The sequence below is a fragment of the Rutilus rutilus genome (genome assembly GCF_951802725.1).
Source record: "Rutilus rutilus genome assembly, chromosome: 23".
NCBI classification, from domain to species: domain Eukaryota; kingdom Metazoa; phylum Chordata; class Actinopteri; order Cypriniformes; family Leuciscidae; genus Rutilus; species Rutilus rutilus.
Genome location: NC_140233.1, coordinates 29,377,829 through 29,405,507, shown reverse-complemented (window position 1 = coordinate 29,405,507; position 27,679 = coordinate 29,377,829). Strand labels below are relative to the sequence as shown.

The following is a 27,679-nucleotide window of genomic DNA, read 5'->3' as shown; positions in this document are numbered from 1 at the left end:
TCAGTACACTCACCCCCTAAAAGAGCTGCGTCTTTTTCAAGATGCCTTCTTGCGGCTCGTGCAGAGCCCCACTCGCCGAGGGAGACAACCACCTCATCTGTGTTTCCTGCCTCGGTGAAGACCATGCAGCGCTCGCGCTCGCTGACGGCGGCTGCCCTCACTGCGAGCTTTTGCCGATGGTGGCTCTGAGGACCCGCCTGGCATCCTTCGCGAAGCCTGCATTCACCGCCGCGATGCCGCGCCGGAAGAAACGGCGCTCGCAGCGGATCCCGGAACCCGCTCCAGCCCGACTTAGCTCGCCGGTTCGCCCGCTAGCTTCACCGGCCTCGCTCGAATCACTCCCCGATGCTCAGCGCCCGCAGTCTGCCGCCGCTTCATCTGAGGGAGCCGTTTCAGAGGCCGCGTCGGCGGATAAGGATTCCTGTTCTCTCCTGGCTTCGGACAGCGAGGATTGGGCGGTCTCTGAGGATCCCGCGCCTCCTGCCCAAAAGCCCTCGGTGAGAGCTAGCATCGAGACGGAGCTCATGCGGATACTCGCGCTGGCCGCGACGAGCCTCGGCCTCGAGTGGTCTGCACCGGAGCCCCCCTCTCGCACCCGGCTAGATGGTAGCTTCCTCCCCGGTGAGCGCTCTTCTCCAGAATCAAAGCCCGCTCCTTTTCTTCCTGAGCTACATGAAGAAGTTGCGAAGGCCTGGAACGCGCCCTACTCTGCGCGGACGCGCTCATCTGTGTCGCCTGCATTTTCCTCGCTGGATAATGCCAAAGACCGAGGCTACCTCTCTCTGCCGCCGGTGGAACAGGCGATAGCGACACACCTTTGCCCGCCCTCTGCTGGACGGCGGACTAAAGCGGTGTTGCCTTCGAAAGCCTGCCGCATGACGTCATCACTGCTCGCGAGAATTTTCTCCTCTGCTGGGCAAGCAGCGTCAGCGTTACACACCATGGCTACCTTACAGATCTTCCAGGGAGATCTCCTCCGTAAGTTGGATGAGATGGGACCTGATGCTGTCTGTTTGGCGGATCTAAGGAGTGCTTCGGACCTTACGCTCCGAGCTACCAAGGCTGCCGCGCAAGCAATGGGACGGTGTATGGCTTCCGCTACTGTCGCTGAAAGGCACTTGTGGCTAACGCTCACGGAGATGGCGGATTCCGAGCGCACAGCGTTTCTCGATGCCCCGCTGTCTTCCGCTGGCCTCTTCGGTTCTTCTCTCTCCGAGTTCGTGGAGAGATTTACCGAGGCCCAGAAAACGTCCCAAGCCTTCAAGCACTTCCTACCGAAGCGCTCTGGTTCGGCGGCGAGTCGTGGAAGACGGACCCCGCGGAGCTCTCAGCCTCAGCCCCCGACTTCGGCCTCATCTTCGCAGCAGCCGCAACAGCGCAGCGCGAGACCCCGCTCTCGATCAGCCGCCCGGCGCCCTGCCGGGCCGCGACCGAGGATTGTGGTGAAACCTGAGGTTCCGAAGAAATCCTAGCACCACTAGGAAAGCGCAGGTGTGTGAGTCCCGTTGCGGCCGGCCTCTCACCCAAGCGCCTCGCTGTTTCAGCCCCAAGATTCGCGGCTGTTCCAGTGCTATCTGCAGAGCGCAAGCCTGTTCTTCTGCCCGCTTGCCTGCACACAAAAGCCGTTTTCACGGCTACCCAGATATATCCCAAAACGAGTGTGATTTCTGGTGTCCCGGCCACGGCCGATGGTGCTATAAATGTAGTATCGATGCCCACCCCCCCGTGCCCATCGTTACACACAAGCACAGCCCTACACTTAGGGCTCGCGCGAATAAAATCGACTCAGTTCGATTGCGCTTCCAACATAGTAAAAGTGCCCACTGCCCAGTGCCCACAAACACTATGTCTATCAGATCACAGGCTCTCCGTAAAAGCGAGACCTGTGAGCGCGCGCGCTGCCAGCACAGGCGGCGCGCCCAAATTAGTATATGTGCCCGCTCTCAGCCCACATGTACTTGCACACATGAGTCCCACGGGACTCTCGCAGCCCTCCCTCACTCAGCTAAACACTGTTGTGGGGTCGAGGGCGAGCGTTCCGCCCGCTGTACCAAGCGCGCCCCCTGCCTCGAATGCCACAGGCGAATCGCCTACGTTTGCGAGTCCCGTAGCACCTCTGTCGCACGGCGATCAGAGCGAGCTCCGTATCCGGCCCTTAGCCAACCATGCAGAAGCATGGGCAGCGCTTCCAGGGGTTTCGGACTGGGTCTTAGGCATTATAGAGAAAGGCTTCTCGCTACAGTTTTTTCGACGCCCTCCACGCTTTACAGCGCGCGTCGAAACTTCGGTGCCGTTGAAAGTAGCACACCTACTTCGCGCCGAAATATCAAAACTGATAAGCAAGGGGGCGATAGAATGCGTTCCCCGTGCGCAAAGCGAACAGGGGATGTACAGCAGATACTTTCTAGTCCCCAAAAAGGACGGCGGTATCAGACCTATTCTGGATCTAAGACGACTGAACAGAGTATTAGTGAAACGCAGTTTCAAAATGCTCTCGACCAGCAAAATTCTCGCGCAGGTTCGCCGAGAAGACTGGTTCATATCGATAGATCTGAAGGACGCGTATTTTCAAATACAAATAGCGTCGAACCACAGGCAATACTTGAGATTCGCCTTCGAAGGTCAGACATACCAGTATACAGTCCTGCCTTTCGGCTTGTCCCTGGCACCTCGCACGTTTACGAAGTGCATGGACGCAGCGCTCGCCCCTCTCAGAAACAGAGGCATGAGAGTGCTGAACTATTTGGACGACTGGTTAATCCTAGCCCAATCACGATCTCAGCTCTTAGAGCACAGAGCCATTTTACTCGATCACCTCGAGAATCTGGGTATCACGGTCAATTGGGTGAAGAGTTCACTGATCCCCGGTCAAACGATTTCGTTTCTGGGGGTAGTTCTGGACTCACTGTCTATGACAGCACAGCTGTCGCCACAGCGCGCGCTGAGTGTTCAGAGCGCGGCGAAGTCTTTCCGCTGCGGCGCTTTAACCCCGCTCAGGAAGTTTCAAAGGATGCTGGGTCTTATGGCCTCAGCATCATCAGTTCTCCAGTTGGGCTTGCTCCGCATGCGCCCGCTGCAGTTCTGGCTGAAAGCACGGGTACCGCGCGGAGCATGGGTAAACGGTCGATTGCGCCTCAAGGTCAATCAGGACTGTGTCACAGCCCTGGTACCTTGGTTGGCGAACGACTGGTACCGGTTAGGTGTAAGCCTGGGGACTTCCTCGAAGGTTACGATGGTGTCGACAGACGCATCCACCTCGGGATGGGGAGCGCTGCTCGAGGGCAGACCGTGCTTCGGCCTGTGGTCGGAACGAGAAAAGCTCCAACACATAAACTGCCTGGAAATGATGGCAGTACACAACGCGCTGACGCGTTTTTGTCCCTACATCATGGACCGACATGTCATAGTCCGTTCGGACAATATGGCGGTAGTGTCCTATATAAATCGCCAAGGCGGTCTGAAATCAGCGTCCCTGTACAGACTGGCGAAACGCCTCCTAATATGGGCTCAGCACAACTTACGCTCGCTGAGAGCAGTGCATGTGCCCGGACTTCGGAATGTGGGCCCGGACAGACTGCCCAGGAACAACATTCCCCCAGGAGAGTGGTCTCTACACCCACAAACAGTCCGGCTGTTATGGGAGAGATTTGGCAGAGCGGAGGTGGACCTATTCGCGTCCCACGAAAACGCTCACTGCCCCGTGTTCTTTTCAAAGACCAGCAGCGCGCTGTCCCGAACGTGGCCGCGCTGCCCGCTGTATGCGTTCCCCCCCGTCTCACTCCTGCCACAGGTGCTGGAACGGATCAGGGAAACAAAATGCCCAATACTGCTTGTGGCACCGTTCTGGGACAACCAGGCGTGGTTTCCGGCTCTGATGCAGTTAGCAGACATCGCTCCATGGCCAGTGCCGGTGAGGAGAGACCTCCTCTCGCAAGCCTTGGGCTCGATTTGGCACCCACACCCGGAGTTGTGGTCCCTTCATGTGTGGGCACTCAACGGATATCCGTTGGTCTCACAGGGGGAGTCTTAAATACCATCACTGAGGCTAGAGCGCCGTCGACCCGGCGGCTCTATGCTTCGAAGTGGTCGGTTTTCTCCAGCTGGTGTACGGCTCGGAGTTTTTCACCCCTCGAATGTGAGGTAACGGAGGTTCTCTCCTTCTTGCAAGAGCTGTTGGATAAGGGCAGATCCCCTTCCACGCTTAAAGTGTATGTGGCGGCTATCTCAGCGTTCTCTGGTTCAGCGCTAGGTCAGTCACTGGGAAAGAATGATTTAGTCATCCGCTTCCTCAGGGGAGCCAGGAGACTGAATCCGCCCAGACCTCCTTCAGTCCCTATTTGGGACCTTTCTACAGTCCTGGCGGCTATGAAAAGTGCCCCTTTTGAGCCTATTCAGTCTATCAGCCTCAAACACTTATCTCTTAAAACAGTGTTTTTGATGGCTCTCGCTTCAGTGAAGCGCATAGGCGACCTGCACGCGCTCTCTGTGAGCCCGTCGTGCTTGGAATTTGGTCCTAATGACTCTAAGGTCATACTCAAACCTAAGCACGGCTATGTGCCGAAATCCCTCAACACGCCTTTTCGGGCTCAGGTTATTTCCCTGGCTGCCCTGCCGGCGTCAAGTGAGGAGGGGGACTCGAGGTTTCTTTGCCCAGTTAGGGCTTTAAGAACTTATGTATCCCGCTCTGCTGCCTTCAGACAGACAGAGCAGCTCTTTGTCTCGTTCAGCGGTCGTTCCAGAGGAACGGCTGTGTCGAAACAGAGTCTATCCAGATGGATAGTTGACGCCATAGCACTGGCTCATACTGCCAAAGGCATTCAATGCCCGTTGGGAGTTAGAGCGCACTCCACGAGAGGCGTTGCTTCCTCGTGGGCTTGGTCTAGCGGGATTCCCTTACAAGATATATGTATGGCGGCAGGCTGGGCCTCTCCGTCTACATTTATTAGGTTTTATAACCTAGAGGTTCCCGCCCTGCAGGCTAGGCTTTTGTCAGTGTAATCTGCCTACAGGCGCTATGCGCTGCCGATTCTACTGGGCAAACTACGTAAGACCCATGTTTTCCCGCAGTAGTGCAGGCTCCCTGCCCTGGCTATGTGATGACGTATTCGTGTCTTAGGACATGTCTATATAAGGACGAAGGAAACCCCCTTTCGTCTTTAGACTTTCCCCGTGAGGTAATGTAGCCCACGGACGCTATAGTTTAGGGAATTTAGGCTTCCTCCCTTATTCCCTGACTCTGTGTGAGTCTATCCGGTGATTATGCACTGTATGCCTGAACTAGCTTCCGGTGATTGGTGTTTTTGTCCCGGCACGCACGGCGTTTTGCAAGGGGTTCCCATAGCGTTTTTAGCAAAACGCAGTACGAGAGAACTCTCGTAAGAGAACGTACTCGGTTACTAACGTAACCTCGGTTCTCTCTAGAAGAGGGAACGAGTACTGCGTTCCCTGCCGTGCGTTTGGTTTGCTCTGGTTCGCTTCAGCGATCAAAATTGAGTGAATCAGCCTTTTCGAGCTCCTTTTATAGGGATAAGCCACGCCCGTTTCGGCGGGAAGTGGCGAGAAGGGCGCGAAGCGCCCTCATTGGCCTGATGTTGCATCAGCCTGCGCTCGATAGGCTTATGCAGTTGCCGCAGAGCAGCCAATGAGCAGACAAGCCGTCTTGCTTCAGCTGTCTGCTGCTGCCGCAACGCGTTTTACATATATGAAAATTAAGGATAATTTTTGCTTCAGTGTTTTCGCGAAAAGAGACTTTTCCCATAGCGTTTTTAGCAAAACGCAGTACTCGTTCCCTCTTCTAGAGAGAACCGAGGTTACGTTAGTAACCGAGTACGATTTGTGTTTTTTGAATTGTGTGCTGTCAAAGTTTTTGATGTTATATATATATTTTTTTCATGCATTATATTTATGATATTTCATGCATTATGACTTTATGTGTGAGAGATGCTTTTTGATTTTTTTTTCATGCATTATATCTATGATGATATTTTCACGCTTTATGACTTTTGTGTGAGATATGTTTTTTGATTTTTTTTGTGTTTTTTGAATTGTGTGCTGTCAAAGTTTTTGATGTTGTTAAATGTTTTTCTCTTCGAGCTACTTTACACAGAGTGACCAGGTGTTTCTGATTTGATTAATTAGCTGCTGTTAAATGAACTGAGACGCTGTTTGTTATACACACCCCGATGAAGGCATGTAGCCGCAACGTGTAGGTGTACTTCTCACCAATTTTTTAAGTAAGCCATAAATGAAAAAAAGGCTTTTTAACTTTTTTTCACTAATATTCGAGTGCCTTGGAATTCTTGTCTTCAATGAAATGCCAGCGGTTTGCTTGCAAAGGTGCATTATCGCCACCAACTGGGCTGGAGTGTCTATTATTCAAGCTCTCAACGGAAGAAATTCGGGTGTGAGGCGTTTGGAAAAATAGGTCCACAGTTTTACAACGAATGGTAAAACACCTGTTGGAAAGCATATTTTGCAGCGATTTTTGTGTGAGCATATCAGTGGACACCCCTGACCACTCGGTGAGTTTCACATCTTTGTAAACGAAAGTTTAATGTGTTTTAGGAAGGAGTGTTCCAGTGCACATACACCTAGTCTACTGGTGTTTGGGAAAGCGAAAGAAACCTAAAATTCTCGGGACAGCAGCATTTGACCAAAATTTAATCTTTTCTATAAAGTTCTATTTCATCAGAAACGATCTGTAAACAGGGCTTTAAGTGTAAAATACCGAACTTGTCCTTTAATTCATCTAAATAACCTGCAATTGTCTGCTTGTCAAGATTATTTACTTCTGAATTATAAAGGTTTTCATAGTAGTTCCTAAAACAAGATAAAATTTCTTGTCCCCCTCTCCTTGGTGTTGCATTATCCATAATTGTGTTGATTACCGCTTTTTCTTTGTTCTTTTTTATTTTGGAGGCTAAAATTCGTTGTGCTTTCGGACTATTGTCATAAAATAATTGTTTAGCAAAAGTGAAATCTTTTACAAAGTCTTTTTTTGCATCATTCAGTCCTTTTTCTATTATTTTATCCCTCACTTTTAATTCTTGCAACTTTTGTATTTTGTTCTCTATTAACGTTTGTTTATTCTCTCTCAATTTTTTCCTCCAAGATGAGTATGCTATTATCTCTCCCCGTAGGGTTGCTTTAGCCGTTTCCCATAATAATACAGGATTTATTTCACTGTTATCATTTATATCAAGGAATGTTTTAATAACCTCTGTCATTTTTTTCTTTAAACATTTGATCCATAAGTAATGAGTTATTAAATCTCTAAACACTAGTTTTTAATGCCCTATACAAATTTTATTCAATGATGACTGAGGATTGGTCTGCCAATAGAAAGGGAACAATCTCACAAGTAATCACCTTCATGCTTTAACATAAAAAAATAATCCAGTCTTGAGGATACTTTATGTCATCAATCATTAATTAGAGTATGAATACCTGTGAGTCCTGGCCATGAGGCAGTCGTGATCAGTGTCGCTGTTGAAGCAGAAAAAATGAACACACAAATACACAACAATGTTATGTTTAGATGAAGATGTTGACATGTCAGATTGATTGCAGTGTTTTATGTTTTTCAGTTCAAACTCATTTTTTAGGCTGTTTTACAAGTTGTGTGAAAAGCAGATCTGGTTCTAATTCAAAGGTGTATAATTACCTGTCTGTGGCGCTGCACTAGTTTGTGCCTGACCTATTAAAGAAAAAGAGAGATGAACAAAGTCTATTACAGTTCCAGAACGGATTTCTTCATTTGTATGGTCTTTCCCACACTGAGAGTGATATTCAAACAGATGGTAATCAAAAATGAGTTATTTTATTCTCTAAACCATTCGCCTTCAAAATGCTAAGAAAGTCGACTGCATAGATTCCAAGCATGAAGTGAGTGGAACAAAACTCAGTGTCTGACATTGAGACCAGGCCAATTAATTTAGCCCATGCCACCAGCTGGTTAAAAGTTACAAAGATCTTAAGTTTATCAAGCATCGAGAATACTTTTTGTTTGTTTGCGTTGCACGTCACCACGTAGGCTCACTATTGGTGATGATGTGCAACACTGCGCAAAAACACTACGAGGCCCAGAGAGAAGGAAATGAATAGTGGAATAAAGTCGTTATTTTTGTTTGTTTTTGCGCACAAAAAGTATTCTCGACGCTTGATAAACTTAAGATTGAGCCACTGATGTCACATGGACTACTTTGATGATGTCTGTATTGCCTTTCTGGACGTGAACAGTGACATGTCCATTGACTTTCAGTGGAGGAACAGAAAGCTCTCGGACTAAATCTAAAATATCTTAAACTGTGTTCCGAAGATGAACGGAGGTCTTACGGGCTTGGAACGACATGAGGGTGAGTCATTAATGACAATTTTCATTTTTGGGTGAACTAACCCTTTAACACTTTACAACAAGGTCTTATTTGTTAACATTAATGTGTTAACTAACATTAACTAACTTTAGGATTAGTTAATAAAAGTAGAACTGTTTGTTTTTGTTCATTTTAGTTCATAGTGCATTCATGTTAGATACAATTTTTGATTTTTATAATGTATTAGATAATGTTGAGATTAAAATTAACAAATGCTGTAGAAGTATTGTTCATTCTTAGTACGTATGTTATATTTTTGTCATGCTGCAGCTATTGTTAAAATTACTTACAAGAAATACACACAGATGTGTCAATTGATGTAGACAACAAAGTTACCATTAACCATATATATATATATATATATATATATATATATATATATATATATATATATATATATATATATTTTTTTTTTTTTTATATATTGCAGGAGCATCCCCACCCGCAAACAGCGGGAAACTTATGCTTTGGGCATTATTTCTCTCATTCCTAGCCTGAGAACCGTTTTCAACAAAGGGCTATGTAAGAATCTTTTGTTTAGGTGTATTTGAAACACAATCATGTTTGACATGAAGTTATATGCTCCTTTTTTGTGGAATGTAATAACAGTTTATCTATTTATGTAATGTAATGTAATGACTATTCAGATTTTGTAAAAAGTGTTCTCGTCTTTTTCACAGGAGCATTTCTACGATCCGGAAAAGGGACCAGGGTTCATCTCCTGGTGCCTTAACTTGTTCGTGGAAGATCCCAAAATGTGTTTGCTTGGAGTCGCTGTCCCATTTCACTCATCTGTCCTGCTGCTGTTGCATCTCCTGCCGCCGCCTCCAGAGAGGAAGACGACTAAGAGTCCAACAGAGGCTATTGACAGATTTGTGCATTTCCATAAGGTAAAACTCACATTACTGTTGCAAAGTCATTGTGAATATTTAAATTAAGATTTGGGTTATAAACCTTAAAATGCAGTGGTTTTCATTCATGGTCATTGGGACTGAACCCTCTGCAAAATTTGTCCTGACCTGACACACTTTTAAGGATAGTTTACTCAAATTTCACCTTTTCAGCTTTGTACTGCTGAACACAAAGGAAGGTATTTTAAAGAAAGTTTGTTAACGGGCGCTTTAGGCAGCATTGACTCTAATAGTATTTTTTTTTTTCCAACTGTGGAAGTCAATGGTTGCCCAAAGCAGCCTGTTTATACAGGTTTGGTACAACCTGAGTGTGTGTAAATGACAGGAATTTCATTTTTGGGTGAACTAACCCTTTAGTTTAGTTAATGGAGCCCTTACATAATGAGGTGAAGATCTAAAAGAGGTTTGTTGAATAAGGGATTCCTTTTTATGACATTATCATTTCACTGTAATGCACAAAGCATGATACCATTGTCAGGCACATATTGGGTTAAGGTTTGGGGGGGGGGGGGGGGGTTATTGATTTTAATTCAATTTTTTTGTTCATTTGAATGTGATCAAGTTAAGAGCACCAGGTTTTTTTTTTGTCCTGCACCAGTATTGAAGGCCATCTCAGTGTGAGGGAGGGCCACCAGCCATTTCTACTTGGATCAGGAAGGATCAAAGGGCAGGATCAACTACTTTTACGCCATTGTGGACAAGCACCTTATCCCTTGCTCTGAAACCAACTTCTTGAGTGCCTTTGAACTTTTGAAAGATCATTATGTCTTCACCTTGTCATACGCAGAAGCCCTGGTCAACTTTACCTTCCTGCAGACAACACATTATGGTGCATTATCCAGCCTGTGTTCACAAAATTGGACCGCAAGTGCACGTTTCGAGCATGAGGTAAAGAATTTACACTAAAGAATTTCAAAAACATCACCAAATCTGTCAAAGTCATCAGTTGTCAATCTTTGGGAAACAACACCATTGAGTCAAGTTGAGTGTGGACCAATGAAAACATTTTGTTGGAATGATGTTGACAATGGTGAAAAGTTGGCAGAAATGCTGCAGAATCCCAAACAGACAAGCATGCATTTCATGGACTGGGTCCAAATAGATGGGACAGAATATAGTCAAGACCTCATTGTAAGCAATGTGAGGATGAAATTTCTGTTTTCAGTCATATTCTGAAATTACTTTTCATTGACAGCACTGTGTATTTTATTGTCGATAAACTTTTCACAGAACATTTTTCAGAACGTCATGCATTTAAAGTACAGAGATACTGTGAGTTGTGTGAACTTGTAAAAGCCAACAGCTTGAAGTTCTACAGGCCTTTTGATCTGCATGGGTCAGATGATGGTGAATATATTGTACTTTTGTGTTGGTATAATTGTTATATCTGTGTTGAAAATAAAATTTCAAACTGATACAGCCTGTTGACGTATTTAATTGAAGGCACAGATATTTTTAGTGAAATTTAATGACCTTAATCAGGGTTTTGTATGAACACTGTATTAGTGTGGAAATAATTTTCTTGGTGTCAAGATCTTAAGACACCTAGTGTAGTTTCAACACTATCTTGGTGTAAATGAGGTAGGGGAACACTAATGGTGTTAAAGGAGCTGTATGTAAGAAATGTATTTCAATTAATCATAAAATGGCCCTGATAGGTCCCTAGACATTAAGAAATCATGTTCATTTCAAATACTTACATCACTGACAACGGTAGTCCGGCCAGGATATTGTCATTTAACCGCCTGGGGTCGACGGTATCGCCGGCGATACCAGCTCGCTTTTTTTCAGTTCAGTTCAAAAGAAATAAATTTTGCTCTGTGGACTTTGATATTACAAGCAAGTTTCATACATCAATCGATTCTGTTAAATGTGTATTATTTTTGTGCATACTCACAATAAAAACAAAGTGTTGTGCTTTTTGCCAAATAAAGAAAAATAAACGTGATGCGAGTTCTGCCTTCTCTCTGTCAGTGTAGTCCATTCTGAAACGCGTCCGAAAATGAACTGTAACTCAGCGAATACTCAGTCAAACAGACATACAGATACACAGGCATGAAGCTTGAATTCTATGCTTTTAAATGAGGTAATTTATATAAAAAACAAATATTCTCATCTTGTGAAATCTGTATTAAAAGAGAGCGATCCCAGTCGAGCTCATTAGAGCTAATTCAAAGGTAATGTGACTCCGCCCACGGAGAGCGCGTGCTATTCAAACGCAAATTACTGAGGCAATCCAAGCAAACCTGTGAACGCCCCCATATCAGCTCGAGAAAACACAAGTTTATTCAGACCATTGTAGCCTACGTGTTTACACCATCTGGCAGCGCTGTGAGAAATATTAATAATGGAAAATCTACCTCAGAGTGTGCGGGTATGTCACGGTTCATGAATCGGCTGTCTCATGCTGATGTGTCTGTGTGAATGTAATTGTGTGGGTGTGGTTACTCGTTGTGTTGATTAGTGTCTCCAGCTGTCATCAATCTCAGTTCCCTTTATATGCCCAGTAATTCCCCTCTCATGTTGTCAGATCGTTGTGGTTGTTCCTCGGTGTGTGTCCTGTTCCTGTGCCTCGTCTGCTAAGATTCTTCGTTCTGGATTTCGTCAGTTCTTCGTGTCGTTTGATGTTCCACGGTTCCTGGTTGTCTTCACTCGAGCACGCAGTTCACCGCACCACCACCGGATCGCCATCTCGTCCCTGCTTCATCACCACCTGAGTGTTTGTCCCCGGCCTGTGTCTTTTTCTGACCATCTTTAATAAACTGAGTTTTACTTGCAATTTGCATCCTCCTGTTATTTCATCACAGAACGATCTGACCAGATCATGGATGCAGCAAGCCCGTCCCAGATCAACGATTTCATCGCTCACAGTATCTCACGTATGGACCAGCAAGAGGAGAGCATCTCGGGCACAGGTCGGGCGGTGCAAGCACTCGTGAAGCAGGTGTCCGAGCTCACCCAACAGGTACAACTTCTACGGACTCCCACTGCGCCCCCCACGCCGTCCGTTCCCCCACCACCAGCGCCTGCTGCAGCAGACAGCCCAGAGCCACGCCTACCCACACCCGAGGGTTATTCCGGCGAGCCGGAATTTTGCAGAGCGTTCCTCACGAGATGTTCCATGCATTTCGCTCTACAGCCACGCACGTTCCGGAGCGAACAGGCTAAGGTGGCATTTGTGTTGACCCTGCTGTCAGGGAGAGCAGCGCTTTGGGGAACGGCGGTGTGGGAGAACGGAGACAACTGCTGCACCTCGTTCCTGGCACTCTCCGAGGAGATGAGGAGAGTATTCGATCGTGCAGTGGCGGGTAAGGAGGCGGCCAGATTACTCGCCGAACTGCGACAGGGAGAAGGCTCGGTGGCGGACTTTTCTATCCGGTTCCGCACCCTGGCCGCAGAGTGCCGTTGGAACGAGGAGGCGCAGTGGGATATGTTCCTGCATGGGCTGGCTGACCGCGTTCAACAGGAGATTTATGCCCTGGACTTACCCGAGACCCTCAATGGATTGGTGGAACTGGCTTTAAGAGTTGACGCTCGTCTGAATCGTGTGACCAGATTAACGCGTACCAGTCGCCCACAGCCCAGCACGGAGGACCATCAACCCGGCGGCGCGAGCGCGGTCAGCCCCACATTCGACCATGAGCCCATGCAGGTGGGGAGAGCTCGGCTTTCCCGGGAGGAGAGGGAAAGGCGGAGATCCCAAGGACTCTGTCTTTACTGTGGCCGGGCGGGCCATTACATCCATGCCTGCCCGGTAAAAGGGGCAAGCCCGATAGTAGGTATGAGGCTACTATCGGGTGGGATCTCCGCCGAGAAGACCTCATCACCATCATCGACCCTCCTCCCGGTAAGACTGAGATGGCGAACATCGACGCACAGCACCAGCGCACTACTGGATTCGGGAGCAGAGGGAAATTTCATGGACTTTAAACTTGCACTGAAGCTTCAGATTCCCATCACTCCTCTCTCACGTCACATTACTGTCAACGCACTCAATGGTCAAGAACTCCCCCGGATTACTCATTCTACTGAAAACATCACCCTCATCACTTCGGGCAATCATACGGAACTCATTTCATTTCACCTCATGGACTCACCACTTGCACCAGTGGTTTTGGGACACCCGTGGCTGTCCAAACACAATCCCCGTGTCGACTGGAGCACTAACACTGTTTCCACTTGGAGTAACCACTGTCATGAGTCTTGTTTACTGTCTGCCTGTCCTTCTGTGTCTGGTTCTGTGTTTCAGAGTGAGGCAGCGGATTTGTCAAACGTGCCCGCGGAGTACCTCGACCTGAAGGAGGTGTTCAGTAAGTCTCGTGCTGCTTCTCTTCCTCCGCATCGTTCCTATGACTGTGCGATAGATCTACTGCCAGGTAAATCTCCGCCTAAGGGCAAACTTTACTCTCTTTCTGTTCCCGAGAGGGAGGCCATGGAGAAATATATTTCTGATTCTCTAGCCTCTGGGTTCATCCAACCTTCCTCTTCTCCTGCGGGGGCGGGGTTCTTTTTCGTTGGGAAGAAGGATGGTTCTCTGCGACCTTGCATTGATTACCGAGAGCTGAACAACATCACGGTAAAGAATTATTATCCTTTGCCGTTGATGTCTTCAGCTTTTGAGAGGTTGCAGGGAGCATCTATTTTCACGAAACTGGACTTACGTAATGCATATCATTTGGTTCGCATCAGGAAGGGGGATGAATGGAAAACCGCTTTTAATACCCCTAGAGGACACTTTGAATATTTGGTTATGCCTTTCGGGCTTTCCAACAGTCCAGCGGTTTTCCAGGCACTCGTTAATGACGTGTTGAGAGACATGGTTGATCGGTTCATATATGTTTACCTGGATGACATATTGATTTTTTCTTCGTCTCTCCAGGAACACGTTCAACACGTCAGACGAGTGCTCCAGAGATTGTTAGAGAATGGGCTTTTTGTCAAGGCGGAGAAATGCGCGTTTCATGCACAGTCTGTTCCCTTCCTAGGGTACATCATCTCTTCTGAGGGAGTGCGCATGGATCCTGACAAGGTTAAGGCTGTGGTAGATTGGCCAAGTCCAGATTCCCGTAAGGCCCTACAGCGGTTTCTGGGATTCGCCAATTTTTACCGGCGTTTTATTCGCAATTTCAGCCAACTAGTCGCACCTCTGACCGCCTTGACCTCCCCCCGAACGACGTTCAGGTGGTCGAACACTGCCGAGGCAGTGTTCACCAAACTTAAGAGTCGCTTCGTTTCGGCTCCCATTCTTGTCACCCCTGATCCCACACGTCAGTTCGTGGTGGAGGTCGACGCGTCAGAGGTGGGAGTAGGAGCAGTTCTTTCACAACGCGCTTCCTCAGACGACAAGATGCATCCCTGCGCGTTTTTTTCTCATCGACTGTCGCCTGCCGAACGTAATTATGACATTGGTAACAGAGAGTTGTTGGCAGTCAAGTTAGCGTTGGAGGAGTGGCGTCATTGGTTAGAGGGTTCGGGGGTACCCTTTATCGTTTGGACCGATCATAAGAATCTTGAATACATCAGATCTGCTAAGAGACTCAACTCCAGGCAGGCTCGGTGGGCTCTTTTTTTCGGACGTTTTGATTTTGTTCTCTCGTACCGCCCGGGTTCCAAAAACATCAAACCCGATTCTTTATCTCGTATTTTTGATCCTTCCGAACGCCCGGTGACTCCCGAGTGTATTTTACCTGAGAAGATTGTCGTCTCCACTCTAGTATGGGAGGTCGAATCGAGGGTCAAGACAGCCCTAGAAGGGGTAACGCCTCCGCCTGGTTGCCCACCGGGTCGTTTGTTTGTTCCGGAGGGGTTACGGTCCGACGTTATTCGATGGGGTCATTGCTCCAACGTGGCTTGTCATCCAGGAGTGACGCGAACCAGTTTTTTAGTTAAACAACGATTCTGGTGGCCATTAATGGCTCGCGACATTCACGATTTTGTATTGGCTTGTTCAGTCTGTGCCACTGGTAAGACATCTAACCAACCCCCAGATGGGCTACTTCGACCTCTGTCTGTCCCTTCAAGACCCTGGTCCCATATCGCTCTAGATTTTGTCACCGCCCTCCCGCCCTCCAAGGGCATGACGGTTGTTTTAACCGTAGTGGACCGGTTCTCGAAGGCGGCACATTTCATCCCCTTGCCCAAATTACCTTCAGCCAAGGAGACAGCGGTCACAGTCATAGATCACGTCTTTCGGTTACATGGCCTCCCGATGGACGTGGTCTCTGACAGAGGTTCCCAATTCGTATCCAAATTTTGGCGAGAATTTTGTAAGTTACTGGGGGCCACGGTCAGTCTGTCCTCGGGCTATCACCCCCAGAGCAATGGTCAGTCTGAACGAGCCAACCAGGACCTCGAGAGAATGTTGCGATGTTTGGTTGCCAAGAATCCGTCGTCCTGGAGCCAACAGCTTTCTATGGTGGAGTACGCCCACAATTCGTTACCAGTGTCATCCACGGGCCTCTCGCCTTTTAAGTGTAGTTTAGGTTACCAGCCACCAATTTTTCCTAGTCTGGAATCCGAGGTCGCGGTCCCCTCCGCTCACGCATTCGTCCAGAGGTGTCGCCATACTTGGACTAGAGCCCGTGAGACTCTACTCCAAGCAGGGGGGCGCATGAAGGCCAAGGCCGATCGCCACCGGTCAAAGCCTCCCGTTTACGTCGTGGGTCAAAAAGTGTGGCTTTCTACAAAGAATATTCCGCTCCGCTCCGTGTCTAACAAGTTAGCTCCCAAATTCATTGGCCCGTTTCCTGTCACCAAAATTATTAGTCCGGTGACAGTCCGACTCAAACTCCCTCCTGCGTACAGGAGAATTCATCCCGCCTTCCATGTATCCAAAATCAAGCCTGTGTTTTATTCTCACTTTAATCCGCCTGCCCCGGTTCCCCCCCCGCCGCGACTCGTAGATGGGGAACCAACTTATTCGGTACATCGCATTCTGGACTCGAGACGGAGGGGACGCGGATTTCAGTACTTGGTGGACTGGGAGGGTTACGGTCCGGAGGAGAGAAGTTGGGTACCTGCTAGAGACATTCTGGATCACTCCCTTATCGATGATTACAATCGACAGGTAAGGGTGTCTGGGAACGCCAGGCGGCGTTCCTAGGAGAGGGGGTACTGTCACGGTTCATGAATCGGCTGTCTCATGCTGATGTGTCTGTGTGAATGTAATTGTGTGGGTGTGGTTACTCGTTGTGTTGATTAGTGTCTCCAGCTGTCATCAATCTCAGTTCCCTTTATATGCCCAGTAATTCCCCTCTCATGTTGTCAGATCGTTGTGGTTGTTCCTCGGTGTGTGTCCTGTTCCTGTGCCTCGTCTGCTAAGATTCTTCGTTCTGGATTTCGTCAGTTCTTCGTGTCGTTTGATGTTCCACGGTTCCTGGTTGTCTTCACTCGAGCACGCAGTTCACCGCACCACCACCGGATCGCCATCTCGTCCCTGCTTCATCACCACCTGAGTGTTTGTCCCCGGCCTGTGTCTTTTTCTGACCATCTTTAATAAACTGAGTTTTACTTGCAATTTGCATCCTCCTGTTATTTCATCACAGGGTATTGCAGGAGAGAGGATCCGAATATGTAGTAAGTTTTTTTTTTTCCTTCTCAAGTTAATTGCGTTTCTGTGAATGAATGAACGGCAGCCGCAGAGATGCGCGCTGTTTATCACCGCTCGCAAAAAGACAGTTTAAATTTAAAACGCGTTTGTGAATGAATGATGATGTTTTATCAAACTGTATTGCTGTACTGAGTTGAGTAAAAATCGACAGAAATAGCCGATGTTGAAATAAAATGTAGGCTATTTGTATAAGCAACGTTTTAAACTGAAAATTAACATTTATATGCCCTAATATTTCATAAAAACAACGTTACAGTCAGGCGTTTCTGTTTGTGTATGAATGTTTCGGTTTTAGCAAACTGTATTGCTACACTCAGTAAATATCAACTAAAATATGTTGAAATAAAATGTATTTGTATAAGCAACGTATTAAACTGCAAATTAACATTTATATTTCTTATAATAAAAATGAAAGACCTATGTTACAGACATATGAAAGACAACATTTCGTTGATTAGTTTTGGATAGATTATACATTTTTACTGTAAAATATCTGCCACCTCAAATAAGCTTCTGTTTGCCAATATTTGCTTATGTTAAATATAATATGTTTTGTCAAAAATAAAGTTATCAAATAATCAATCAAATCCTTAACTTTGAAATATGTATGATAAAATGTATACTTTAGTTTTTACAAAGAAAGATTACACTTGAATTGTTGTAATTGTAACCTTTTTAATAAAAAAATATATTTACAAGGTAGATGTAAACAAACTATTAAAAGGTAAATATAAGCCTTTTCTTTAAATAACTTTTATTGTGTTTTATTATTGACAAATTTGGGGAGAAGATAAATATTCCAAAACTGAAAATACAGTATGAGAATTAACTGCACAATTACTAGACATGTTTTCCTTGGATATTATAGGCCAAATTGTAAGCACAATATGTGGAAAAATTTTAAAAAAATTGAGATGCTTCCAACTGTTGCCTTTGCATTTTTGTGGCTCAGTGACCCACCTGAATGAAAGGGTCATTAAGTATGCAGGCCCCATTGTCTCCTCAGGTGTGAACCACTAAATATGACCGTTGACGCCCACTCCGCATATGGCCTTTCCAAACAGAAAGTGCTTTGCAAAATTCAAATCAATGTATTGTGTTATGTGAATGATAAGGCAGGGTGATTTTCACTTTATTTTGAAGAAAAAACACTAGGCGATGACATCCATTAGACAAAAGTCTTATTGGCACATATTTAGAATGTGTTTTATGGCCTTATTTCAGAAACTTTAGTTTTTAGTTTTTTCAATAACCATGCATAAACATTATTCTCTCAAAAATGCAGACATGTACATTCTTGTTGCTCACATTTCATGGTAGCCCTGTTTGTGCTAAATAGTGTGTAATTTTTTTTTTGCCATTAATATGTTTATAAGCAACTGAAAAAAGCTAAAATGTCAGGGCATGTCAGAACATCTCAAGGACCCCAAAAACACCTTAGACCCCAGAGGGTTAAAAAGTGAAGTTGCAGCCCTCAACTGATGTTGATGTTGTCATCTTGTGTTTTGGCCTGAAGCCCCACCCTCCACCTATCTACCAATCACAAAGTCAGTAGTGTTTCGGCATCGGGGTTGCCAGCTCTGCTCTAGTTACCACAGCTACGTAGCAGCCTACGTTCCTGCTGGATCCTGCAGCCTATCTGGCAACCTCGAGTCAGGGGGGAGGGAGAGGGGATACACCGCTCTATAGTAATTTGAAAGTGGTTGCAATACCAGTTTTGGCCACAATCTTACATACGGCTCCTTTAACGGTGAACACTTACTGTGTTAACGTTGAACACTTACAGTGTTGTTTTTACACTCAACAAGTGTAAAAAAAAGTAACACTATTTAGAGTGTTAGTTTAACTCTTTTTCGGGGTTTATATAGGTCCACACTAAATAGTGTTAATTTTCTCACTATAAGTGTTAATTTAACACTTTCAAATTTGCTGTGTGACATACAGCCGACAGAAACATATAAACAAATCAGAAAAGCATTCGATTTCGGTTTATTTTTTTATCATCACTTTAATACCTATTTTGTTATTTTGATTAGATAATCATCAAGTGTTTATAAAATAGAAGCAAAAGTGTGAGACTATACATGTAATATTTATGTCATTTCAATGCTCTGGCGTTGTAGATATTTAAAGTTGGCCATCTTTAAGCATGACTGTTTGGATTTATATGAAATGATAACACTTACAATAAAATTCCATATGTAACATTAACTAAGGTTAATAACTGCTGTATAAGGATTGTTATTTTTTTTGTTTATTAACATGTACTAATAAATTTTTAAATTAAGGTTTTTATTTGTTAACCATAGTTAATGAACTATCAAACTAACATGAATGATCAAGGTGCAGTTGTATTGCTCAAATATTATACCGATCAAATTTTGTTACTTTTTTACTCATTAAGTTGGCTTGAAAAATAAGTTTAACAGTTACATTTTGAATGTAACTGGTTTTATTTGTTATTTAGAGTATTACTTTTTGTTTCAGTTTGAATGAATGTCTTTTATTGACTTCAATATTTATTCATATTTATATATTTATTTAATTTAGCATGTTTTCATGGTTCAATACAGTTTTATTATTTTTATAATAAAGTTCAGCATTGTTTTACTTGGAGAGTTATGTTTGTTTTTATCCAGTATCAATTTTAAAAACTATCGGTTGATTAATCGGTTATCGGCAAGTATGGCCCAACCTAGCTATCGTTATCGGTAAAATCCACTATCGGTCGACCTCTAGTGGAGCTGGCTGATGAGTTGTGTGGTCAAGCCCTTCCTCCAGCATTTGAATTCAGTTTGGAGAGAAGGATTTGCTGATCACTTCCTGTGCTCAGGCCCTTCCTCCTCCACTGGTTCCGTCCAGCATCCAAGTCCCTTCATTTTCATTGGGTCTGCCCAGACCAAGTCTTCCTCTTCTTCTCCGTCTCTGCCGGTCCAGTTCGGTTCTGACTCATTTTCGTCACATATGGTACTGTCCATCTTCTTCATCGCCGCTGGTCCTAACTAGCTCAATGCTTTTGTTGCCACTAATGATACGCTCACCTAGCCTCCCTCTCCCACCTCCTCTGCCCAAGCCATTCAGTCCTTCGGCCCGATCTGGCTCTCTTCAGTCCCTCAGCTCCACTATGTACTCTACCCTGCTTAGACCAGCCTTAGGCTTCAGATCTGCCAGCTCAGCCCAGGGGTGTCAATTCCAGCACTCCACATCAGACCTCCAGGCCTGTAGCTCATTAATCATCAATCATTAATTAGAGCATGAATAAATGTGTCTGACTCACCTTGGCAGATGACTCCAGCATCTTCACCGTGCCCACAGTTATGAGATGCCCATCCATTTGATGGACAGTTTATCAGTGTAAATTCATTCCCACGGCACTGGACATCATCCAACCATATTTGTCCAGAACCTTGTCCAAAATAAGCAGAACTCTTTGCCTCTATAACACTCCCACAGCCCAGTTCTCTACACACCACTGCTGCGTCTCTAGAATCCCAATCATCATCACACACTGTTCCCCATATTCCATTGTGGAGAACCTCCACTCTTCCAGAACAGCGGTTGGGTCCATTCACCAACTTGACAGCTATTAATCACAAAACAACATAAAGAGAGAAAAACAGGTCATTGGGTTTTAGGTTGTTCATTTTTGTTTGTTTGTTTGTATTTTTGATGAGATAACAAACAAAGTGGTAATAATAATGGAGTTTAATCCTCCTCAGCATCATTACCTTTGGGTCCTGGCTGTGAGGCAGTCGTGTTCAATGTCGCTGTTGAAGCAGAAAAAATGAACACACAAATACACAACAATGTTATGTTTAGATGAATATGTTGACGTCAGATTGATTGCAGTGCTTTGTTTTTCAGTTCAAACTCATTTTTCTAGTTTGTGCCTGACCTATTACAGAAAAAGAGAGATGAACAAAGTCTATTACAGTTCCAGAACAGATTTCTTCATTTGCATGGTCTTTCCCACACTGAGAGTGATATTCAAACGGATGGTAATCAAAAATGAGTTATTTTATTCTCTAAACCATTCGCCTTCAACATGCTAAGAAAGTCGACTGCATAGATTCCAAGCATGAAGTGAGTGGAACAAAACTCAGTGTCTGACATTGAGACCAGGCCAATTAATTTAGCCCATGCCACCAGCTGGGCAAAAGTTACAAAGTTCTAAATGAAGCTTAATGTACACATTAACTGCGTCCCAATTCAGAGGATACATCCTTCGAAGGCCGATTGCGTCACCGTTGTGCCACAAAGGCTCCTTCAAATGTGGCCTCCAAATGCGTCCTTCGTTTCCCGTGAAGAGAAGGATACAACAGATGGATCCTGGTGGAGTACTGGTATTGGTGGAGCTGGATGATGAGTTGTGTGGTCAAGCCCTTCCTCCAGCATTTGAATTCAGTTTGGAGAGAAGGATTTGCTGATCACTTCCTGTGCTCAGGCCCTTCCTCCTCGGCCCAAGCCAGTCAGTCCTTCAGCCCAACCTTTTCTGGCTCTCTTCAGTCCCTCAGCTCCACTATGTACTCTACCCTGCTTAGACCAGCCTTGGGCTTCAGATTCTCCCAGCTCAGCCCAGGGGTGTCAATTCCAGCACTCCACATCAGACCTCCAGGCCTGTAGCTCCACCTCGGCCTGTCGAGCAGTCGACTCCACCTTGGATCCTCCCTCCCTCTGCTCCACCCAGGACCATCCACCTTGGTCTGACATCGCTCTGTCTGCCAGAGGTGGACAGTAACAAAGTACATTTACTTGAGTGCTGTACTTAAGTACACTTTTTGAGTATCTGTACTTTACTTGAGTATTATTTTTTTCTGGAAACTTTTTACTTTAACTTCACTACATTTGAAAGACAAATGTCGTACTTTTTACTCCACTACAATTCTGTCAAGGTCCTTGAGTAGAAAGTAACATCAGTCAGTGGATGATTTTGGTTGCAGGGGTTGCATTTTGGTTGGAAATGAAAGTCGGGTTGACGTCAGAACCCTGCATCCGATTGACATCAGAAGCCGACGTTAGACTGACGTTGGATATTGATTGAAAATAAAAGTCGGGTTGACGTCAGAACCCGACTGATGTTGGTTTCTGACGTCAACCCGATTTTCATTTTCAACCACAATACAACGTCTGTGTCACGGTTCATAAATCCTATGTCTCTTTCTTGTCTCGTGTTCTTTTGTTGTGTGTGTGTGTGTACTGATTGTGTGGGCGTGCCGGCTCATTAGCGCTCATCAGCGATCCAGCTCATCACTCCCATCACCAGCTGCAGCTCATCTCATCACCTATATGCTCACCACTTTCTCATCTCCTTTGTCAGATCGTAGTTTGTGGTGTCCCGGTATTGTTCCAGTCAGCGTCTCGAGTCTTGTGCCTTCCTTGTTCCTGTTCGTGTTCCTGTGGATTTATTCTGGATTCATCTCACCTCTGGACACATCTCACCGCACTGCTGCACTCCCTTTCACCGGGTTCATCTGGTCATCGGGGTCCCTGTGCCGCTAGCCTGTCTGTTCTGGACTTTTACCAACAATTCATCAATATATACAATAAAGAGCTTTTTACTTGCATTTTGCTTCCTTTTCTCATTCGTGACAGAACGATCTGACCTGAGCATGGAAGCAGCGAGTGGCTCTGCAAGTCCACTGGAGGCATTTATGAATAACTGCATACAAAGAATGGACACTCAGGAGAAAAACCTCAACGAGACAGCTCGCGCAGTTCAGGCTCTAGTGGCGCAGGTGTCCGGGCTCACCCAGCAGATTCAACAGCTTCGAGCTCCCACTGCGCCACCCGCACCGCCGATTCCCCCACCACCACCAGCAGACCCCTCCCAGTCGGAGCCCCGCCTGCCGGTTCCCGAGGCTTAATCAGGTGAATCAAATTACTGTCGATCTTTCCTAACCAGGTGTTCGATGCATTTCTCTCTTCAACCCAAGACTTTCCACGACGAGCGAACCAAGGTCGCGTTTTGTTGGCACTTCTGACTGGGAGAGCGGCGCTATGGGGAACGGCGGTGTGGGAGAATCAGGAAGAATGCTGCTCCTCGTTCCAGAGGCTCTCTGACGAGATGAGGCGGGTGTTCGATCGCGCCGTTGCGGGGAGAGAGGCTGCTAGAGCAGTGGTTCTCAACTCCAGTCCTCGGGACCCACTGCTCTGCATATTGTGTATGTCTCCCTTATTTAACACACCTGATTCAGATCATCAGCTCGTTAGGATAGACTCCATGAACTGAACTGAGTGTGTCAGATAAGAGAGACATCCAAAATGTGCAGAGCAGTGGGTCCCGAGGACTGGAGTTGAGAACCACTGTGCTAGAGTGTTGGCGGATTTACGACAAGGAGAGAGATCCGTATCTGACTTTTCGATTGAATTTCGAACTCTAGCAGCAGAGAGCCAATGGAACGAGGAGGCGCAGTGGGACATGTTTCTGCATGGGCTGGCTGACCGCGTCCAAAAGGAGATCTACACCATGGACCTTCCCACCAAGCTAAATTATCTCATTGCTCTGGCCCTGAGAGTGGACGCACGTCTTTCCCAAGTAGATCGACGTCTTCAGCCTAATCATTCTCCTGGAGGGATCGAGGGACAACGCTTCGGAGGCGGGGACGCGGTCAGCCCCGTCAACGATCACAAGCCCATGCAGGTGGGTCGAGCCCGGCTTTCCCGTGAGGAGAAGAAGAGGCGGAGATCCCTGTCCGTTAAAAGGCTCAGCCCGACAGTAAGTATGAGGCTACTGTCGGGTGGGATCTCTGCAGAGAAGACCTCATCCCCATCTACTCTCCTTCCTGTAAGACTCCGATGGTCATCTCACCTCCACAACTGTCGACCACTTCTGGATTCAGGGGCTGAAGGTAATTTCATGGACCACACCTTTGCACGCAAATTTCAAGTTCCCCTCAAACCCCTTATGCACCAGATTGCAGTACACGCCCCCAATGGTCAAGAACTCCCTACCATTTCACTGGCCACCGAAGACATCACCCTCATCAGATCAGGCAATCATACCGAGACCATCTCCTTTTATATTCTGGACACTCCTCTTGCACCCATCGTCCTTGGTCACCCCTGGCTCACCCGTCACAACCCCAAAGTGGACTGGCAGTTAAAGTCTGTGTCGGCGTGGAGCAGTCATTGTCATAAGTCTTGTGTCTGCCTGTCCGTCTGTTTCTGTCCCTGTGTATCAGGAGGAGCAGTGGATTTATCTAACATGCCCGCGGAGTACCTGGACCTGAAGGAGGTGTTCAGTAAGTCTTGTGCTGCTTCTCTTCCTCCGCATCGTCCCTATGACTGTGCTATAGAGTTATTGCCAGGTACGTCTCCGCCGAAGGGCAAATTATATTCACTCTCTGTCCCAGAGAGAGAGGCCATGGAGAAATACATTTCTGATTCTCTAGCAACGGGGTTCATCCGCCCTTCCTTTTCTCCAGCGGGGGCGGGGTTCTTTTTTGTGGGGAAGAAGGATGGATCGTTGCGCCCTCAGATCACTTGGACGTGGCTGTGTTACAAGAGGTAAAAACGATATAAATACTGTTCGTTTTCTCACACAAACCGCTCGTTTCATGTCTTAGGCCATCAATGTGTACTTACGATGGGGAATTGTTTAATTTGGACGATGGGGAATTGTTTTAATTTGGACTCTGTTCTTGCTCTTTGAGACAGTGACCACACATCTGCATTATATGACTGACAGACAAGAACGGTTTGACCTAAAAATATCAAAATTGAAACTACTGCGGAAAAAAAGACACCTACATCTTGGATGCCCTTGAGGTAAGCTAAAACATACCAAAATTTAATTTCAAAGTGAACTATCCCTTTAACCTGACATCAACCTGTGCGTGAACAACAAGGTTCATCAGACTCAGTGAAATCTTGGTTGAAGATGGTTGGAAATTGAAATCCATGGCTTAGTGTGGATGTCAAAACCAAAATGGCATATTACTCAACAATTAGTAAATAGTCATGTGCCTCAACAAGTAAAGTCATAACATAATGATAGCCTACATTTGCGAATCATTAATTAACCCTTGTGCATCAATTTAAAAATGTTACACATAGGTCCAAAGAGGACAAAAATGTCCATGTCAAAAAACTGTCATAAAAAGTTGAAGCTTGGGAGCACAGACTTTGGTATCATTTTAAAGAATACCCTTGGCAGATTATTGCTGTTAATTTTTTTTTATAAGTAAATCCCCAAAAAAGTTAGCCTATATAGGTTTAAGTTTATGAAAATTATTTATGAATATTATTTTATATAAAATATATATTTTATGAAACAAGTTGAACTCTAAAACGGCTAGAAAATCAAAGCCATAAATCTAAATAAGTTGTGTTCCAAATTTGAGGTTGATATCTCAAAAAATGAGCTTTCAGTAAGATTTTGTTTGGGCGCAGTACCAAACTTCCCCATTGGATGCCAGCAAAACTGGCTTTATTTGCAGTTGAGTTTTTCTCTCTCAATACTACAAACACACACATGCACACAAACACTTTTTTTTTTATAACACACATACCAACCACACTCTGACATCCATACCAACACACACACACAATTATCATTGCATAATTTATCCAATTGGCTCTATAATAGCTCAAAATTCATGCAGTTAACATTAACAACAACAACAACAACAACAACAACAAAAAAACCTTACACATAGGTCAAAGTGGACAAAAATGTCCAAGTCAAAAAACTCTCATAAAAATGTTATGCTTGGGAGCAAATACTTAAGTTTGGTCTCATTTTAAAGAAGACCCTTGGCAGATTGTTGTTGAAGTGAAAAAAGTGCCACCAAAAAAATGTTATAGAAGTTTAAGTTTATGAAAAATATTTATGAACATTATAATCAATATTTTATATAAAATATAAATAAGTATTTTGTGTAACTAGTGCAATTATTTTTTTTTTATGAAATGGGGGTGAAAAAGTAAAATTACAATAAAAATACACACCTGTGCCAAAATTCATGCAGTTAACATAAAAAAAAAAACTTACACATAGGTCCAAAGTAGACAAAAATGTCCAAGTCAAAAAACTCTCATAAAATGTTATGTTTGGGAGCAAATACTTAAGTTTGGTCTCCTTTTAAAGAAGACCCAGATTGTTGTTTAAGTGAATTTTTTTTTTAAAGTGCAACCAAAGAAATGTTATACAAGTTTAAGTTTATGAAAAATATTTATGAACATTATAATCAATATTTTATATAATATATATATTTATGAAACATTTGGAACTCTAAAACTGATATAAATTCAAAGCCGTAAATCTAAACAGGTTGTGTTCCGAATTTGAGGATGATATCTCAAAAAATGAGCTTTCAGTAAGATTTTGTTAGGGCGCAGTACCAGACTTTCCCCATTGGATCCCAGCAAAACTCCACTGGTGAACACAGCGATTGGATTTTCGATATGCAGTTGGGTTTTTCTCTCTCAAATATTACAAGCACACAAACACACTTTTTATTTTATTACACACATACAAACCACACTTAGACATCCATACCAACAAACCCACACAATTATCGCTGCATAATTTATCCAATTGGCTCTATAATATGCAAAAGCAGAAAACAGGAATAAAGCGAGTATTTGCTTTATAGGCCTAACCTGAAAAGATGGCACCATCTGATAATTTGTTTTTTTTTAAATGTCCATTTTGAGGCCTTGCCAACATAATGAAAGCCTATTAAAAAAGATGCCATCATTTTATAGTTAAACGGCACAGGGATTAAAAAATGCAGTTTTAATGGGTTTCAATGGGGCAATTTTTGTCCAAAAGGTCCTGAGAGGAAGTATTTTGTATAACTAATGCAAAATAGATTTTTTAAAGGAAATTGTGATTAAATAGTAAAATTCCAATAAAAATACACACCCGTGCCAAATATTATGCAGTTAGCATTAACACAGGGAAAGTGATAAAAAAAAAAAAACTGAAAAGGACAAAAATGTCCTTAAGGATGCACATAGTTAATTAAAGCAGACAACTGGAAGTTGAAGTATATTGCAACACAAACAAAAATGATTAATATATATTGCACATTTTAGGAGAATTAATAATCATTATAAAAACTGTATTACACAAACCTTGAATAAACAGTGCAATGGTCCAGATGAAGATGTTGATTGTGTTCATTGCTGTAGTTTAGTCTTGTGTGATGATGAAGATTGTGTTCTGCTCTCAGTCATGAAGTGTTAAACTCACAGCACTATAAACACTCTCAGAGCACTGAAGCATGTGCTGACAATGCAAAGAAGTGGGCAGGATTTACAACAGCTTGTGCTGAGAACAAACTAATAAACTCTACATAGAAGATTTTACTTTCAGAATAATGTTATTGAACCATTTAGTGATTAATTGCACATATTTATTAATTGTGAAATATTTTTTGTTTATGTTTGTCAGGCTGATAAGACACTAGGTTTTGTCTGGAGAATCATGAATGTAGATCATTTTAAACATGTCATACGCAGCAGTTTCTCTGAGTTCAGTTCTGTGCTACACCTTTACAAGCATGTTAACAATAAGAAATCAAGACCTACATCAGTTTTACTATATTTAGAGTCATAATAAAAAATGCCCATTATGGTCTTTGGAATCAATGTTGACATGTTGCTCTCTGGGAAATATTTTCATGATGTCTTTTTTCCCACATTTTCCACATGCATGAAGTTCATCAGGACACATAATCAGGACATTATATATTAAACAATGTGCATCTGAAATGTTCAGAATTATTGATTCATTTATTTGAAGCTGCAGGTTTTTCTGTGAATCATGATGATTGATCAGC

The 27,679-nt window shown here is 44.6% G+C and overlaps 1 protein-coding gene across 2 annotated transcripts in view; it reads right to left on the bottom strand.

The window, feature by feature from the left end:
• Nucleotides 1-27,161, bottom strand: part of LOC311283015 (uncharacterized protein) — an 80,598-nt gene extending 53,437 nt beyond the window's left edge. The window contains exons 1-5 of one of the 2 annotated variants that reach the window (XM_084397169.1): nt 26,973-27,161; nt 20,621-20,659; nt 20,170-20,475; nt 7,664-7,696; nt 7,447-7,485 (exon numbers count right to left, since the gene is read on the bottom strand). In XM_084397169.1, the coding sequence (XP_084253295.1) occupies nt 7,447-7,485; nt 7,664-7,696; nt 20,170-20,475; nt 20,621-20,659; nt 26,973-27,021 (466 nt within the window). In that variant the 5' untranslated portion in view covers nt 27,022-27,161. The remainder of the gene's footprint in view (nt 1-7,446; nt 7,486-7,663; nt 7,697-20,169; nt 20,476-20,620; nt 20,660-26,972) is intronic. The other variant, XM_084397170.1, reaches the window with a different exon arrangement.
• Between the last annotated feature and the right edge of the window lie 518 nt (nt 27,162-27,679).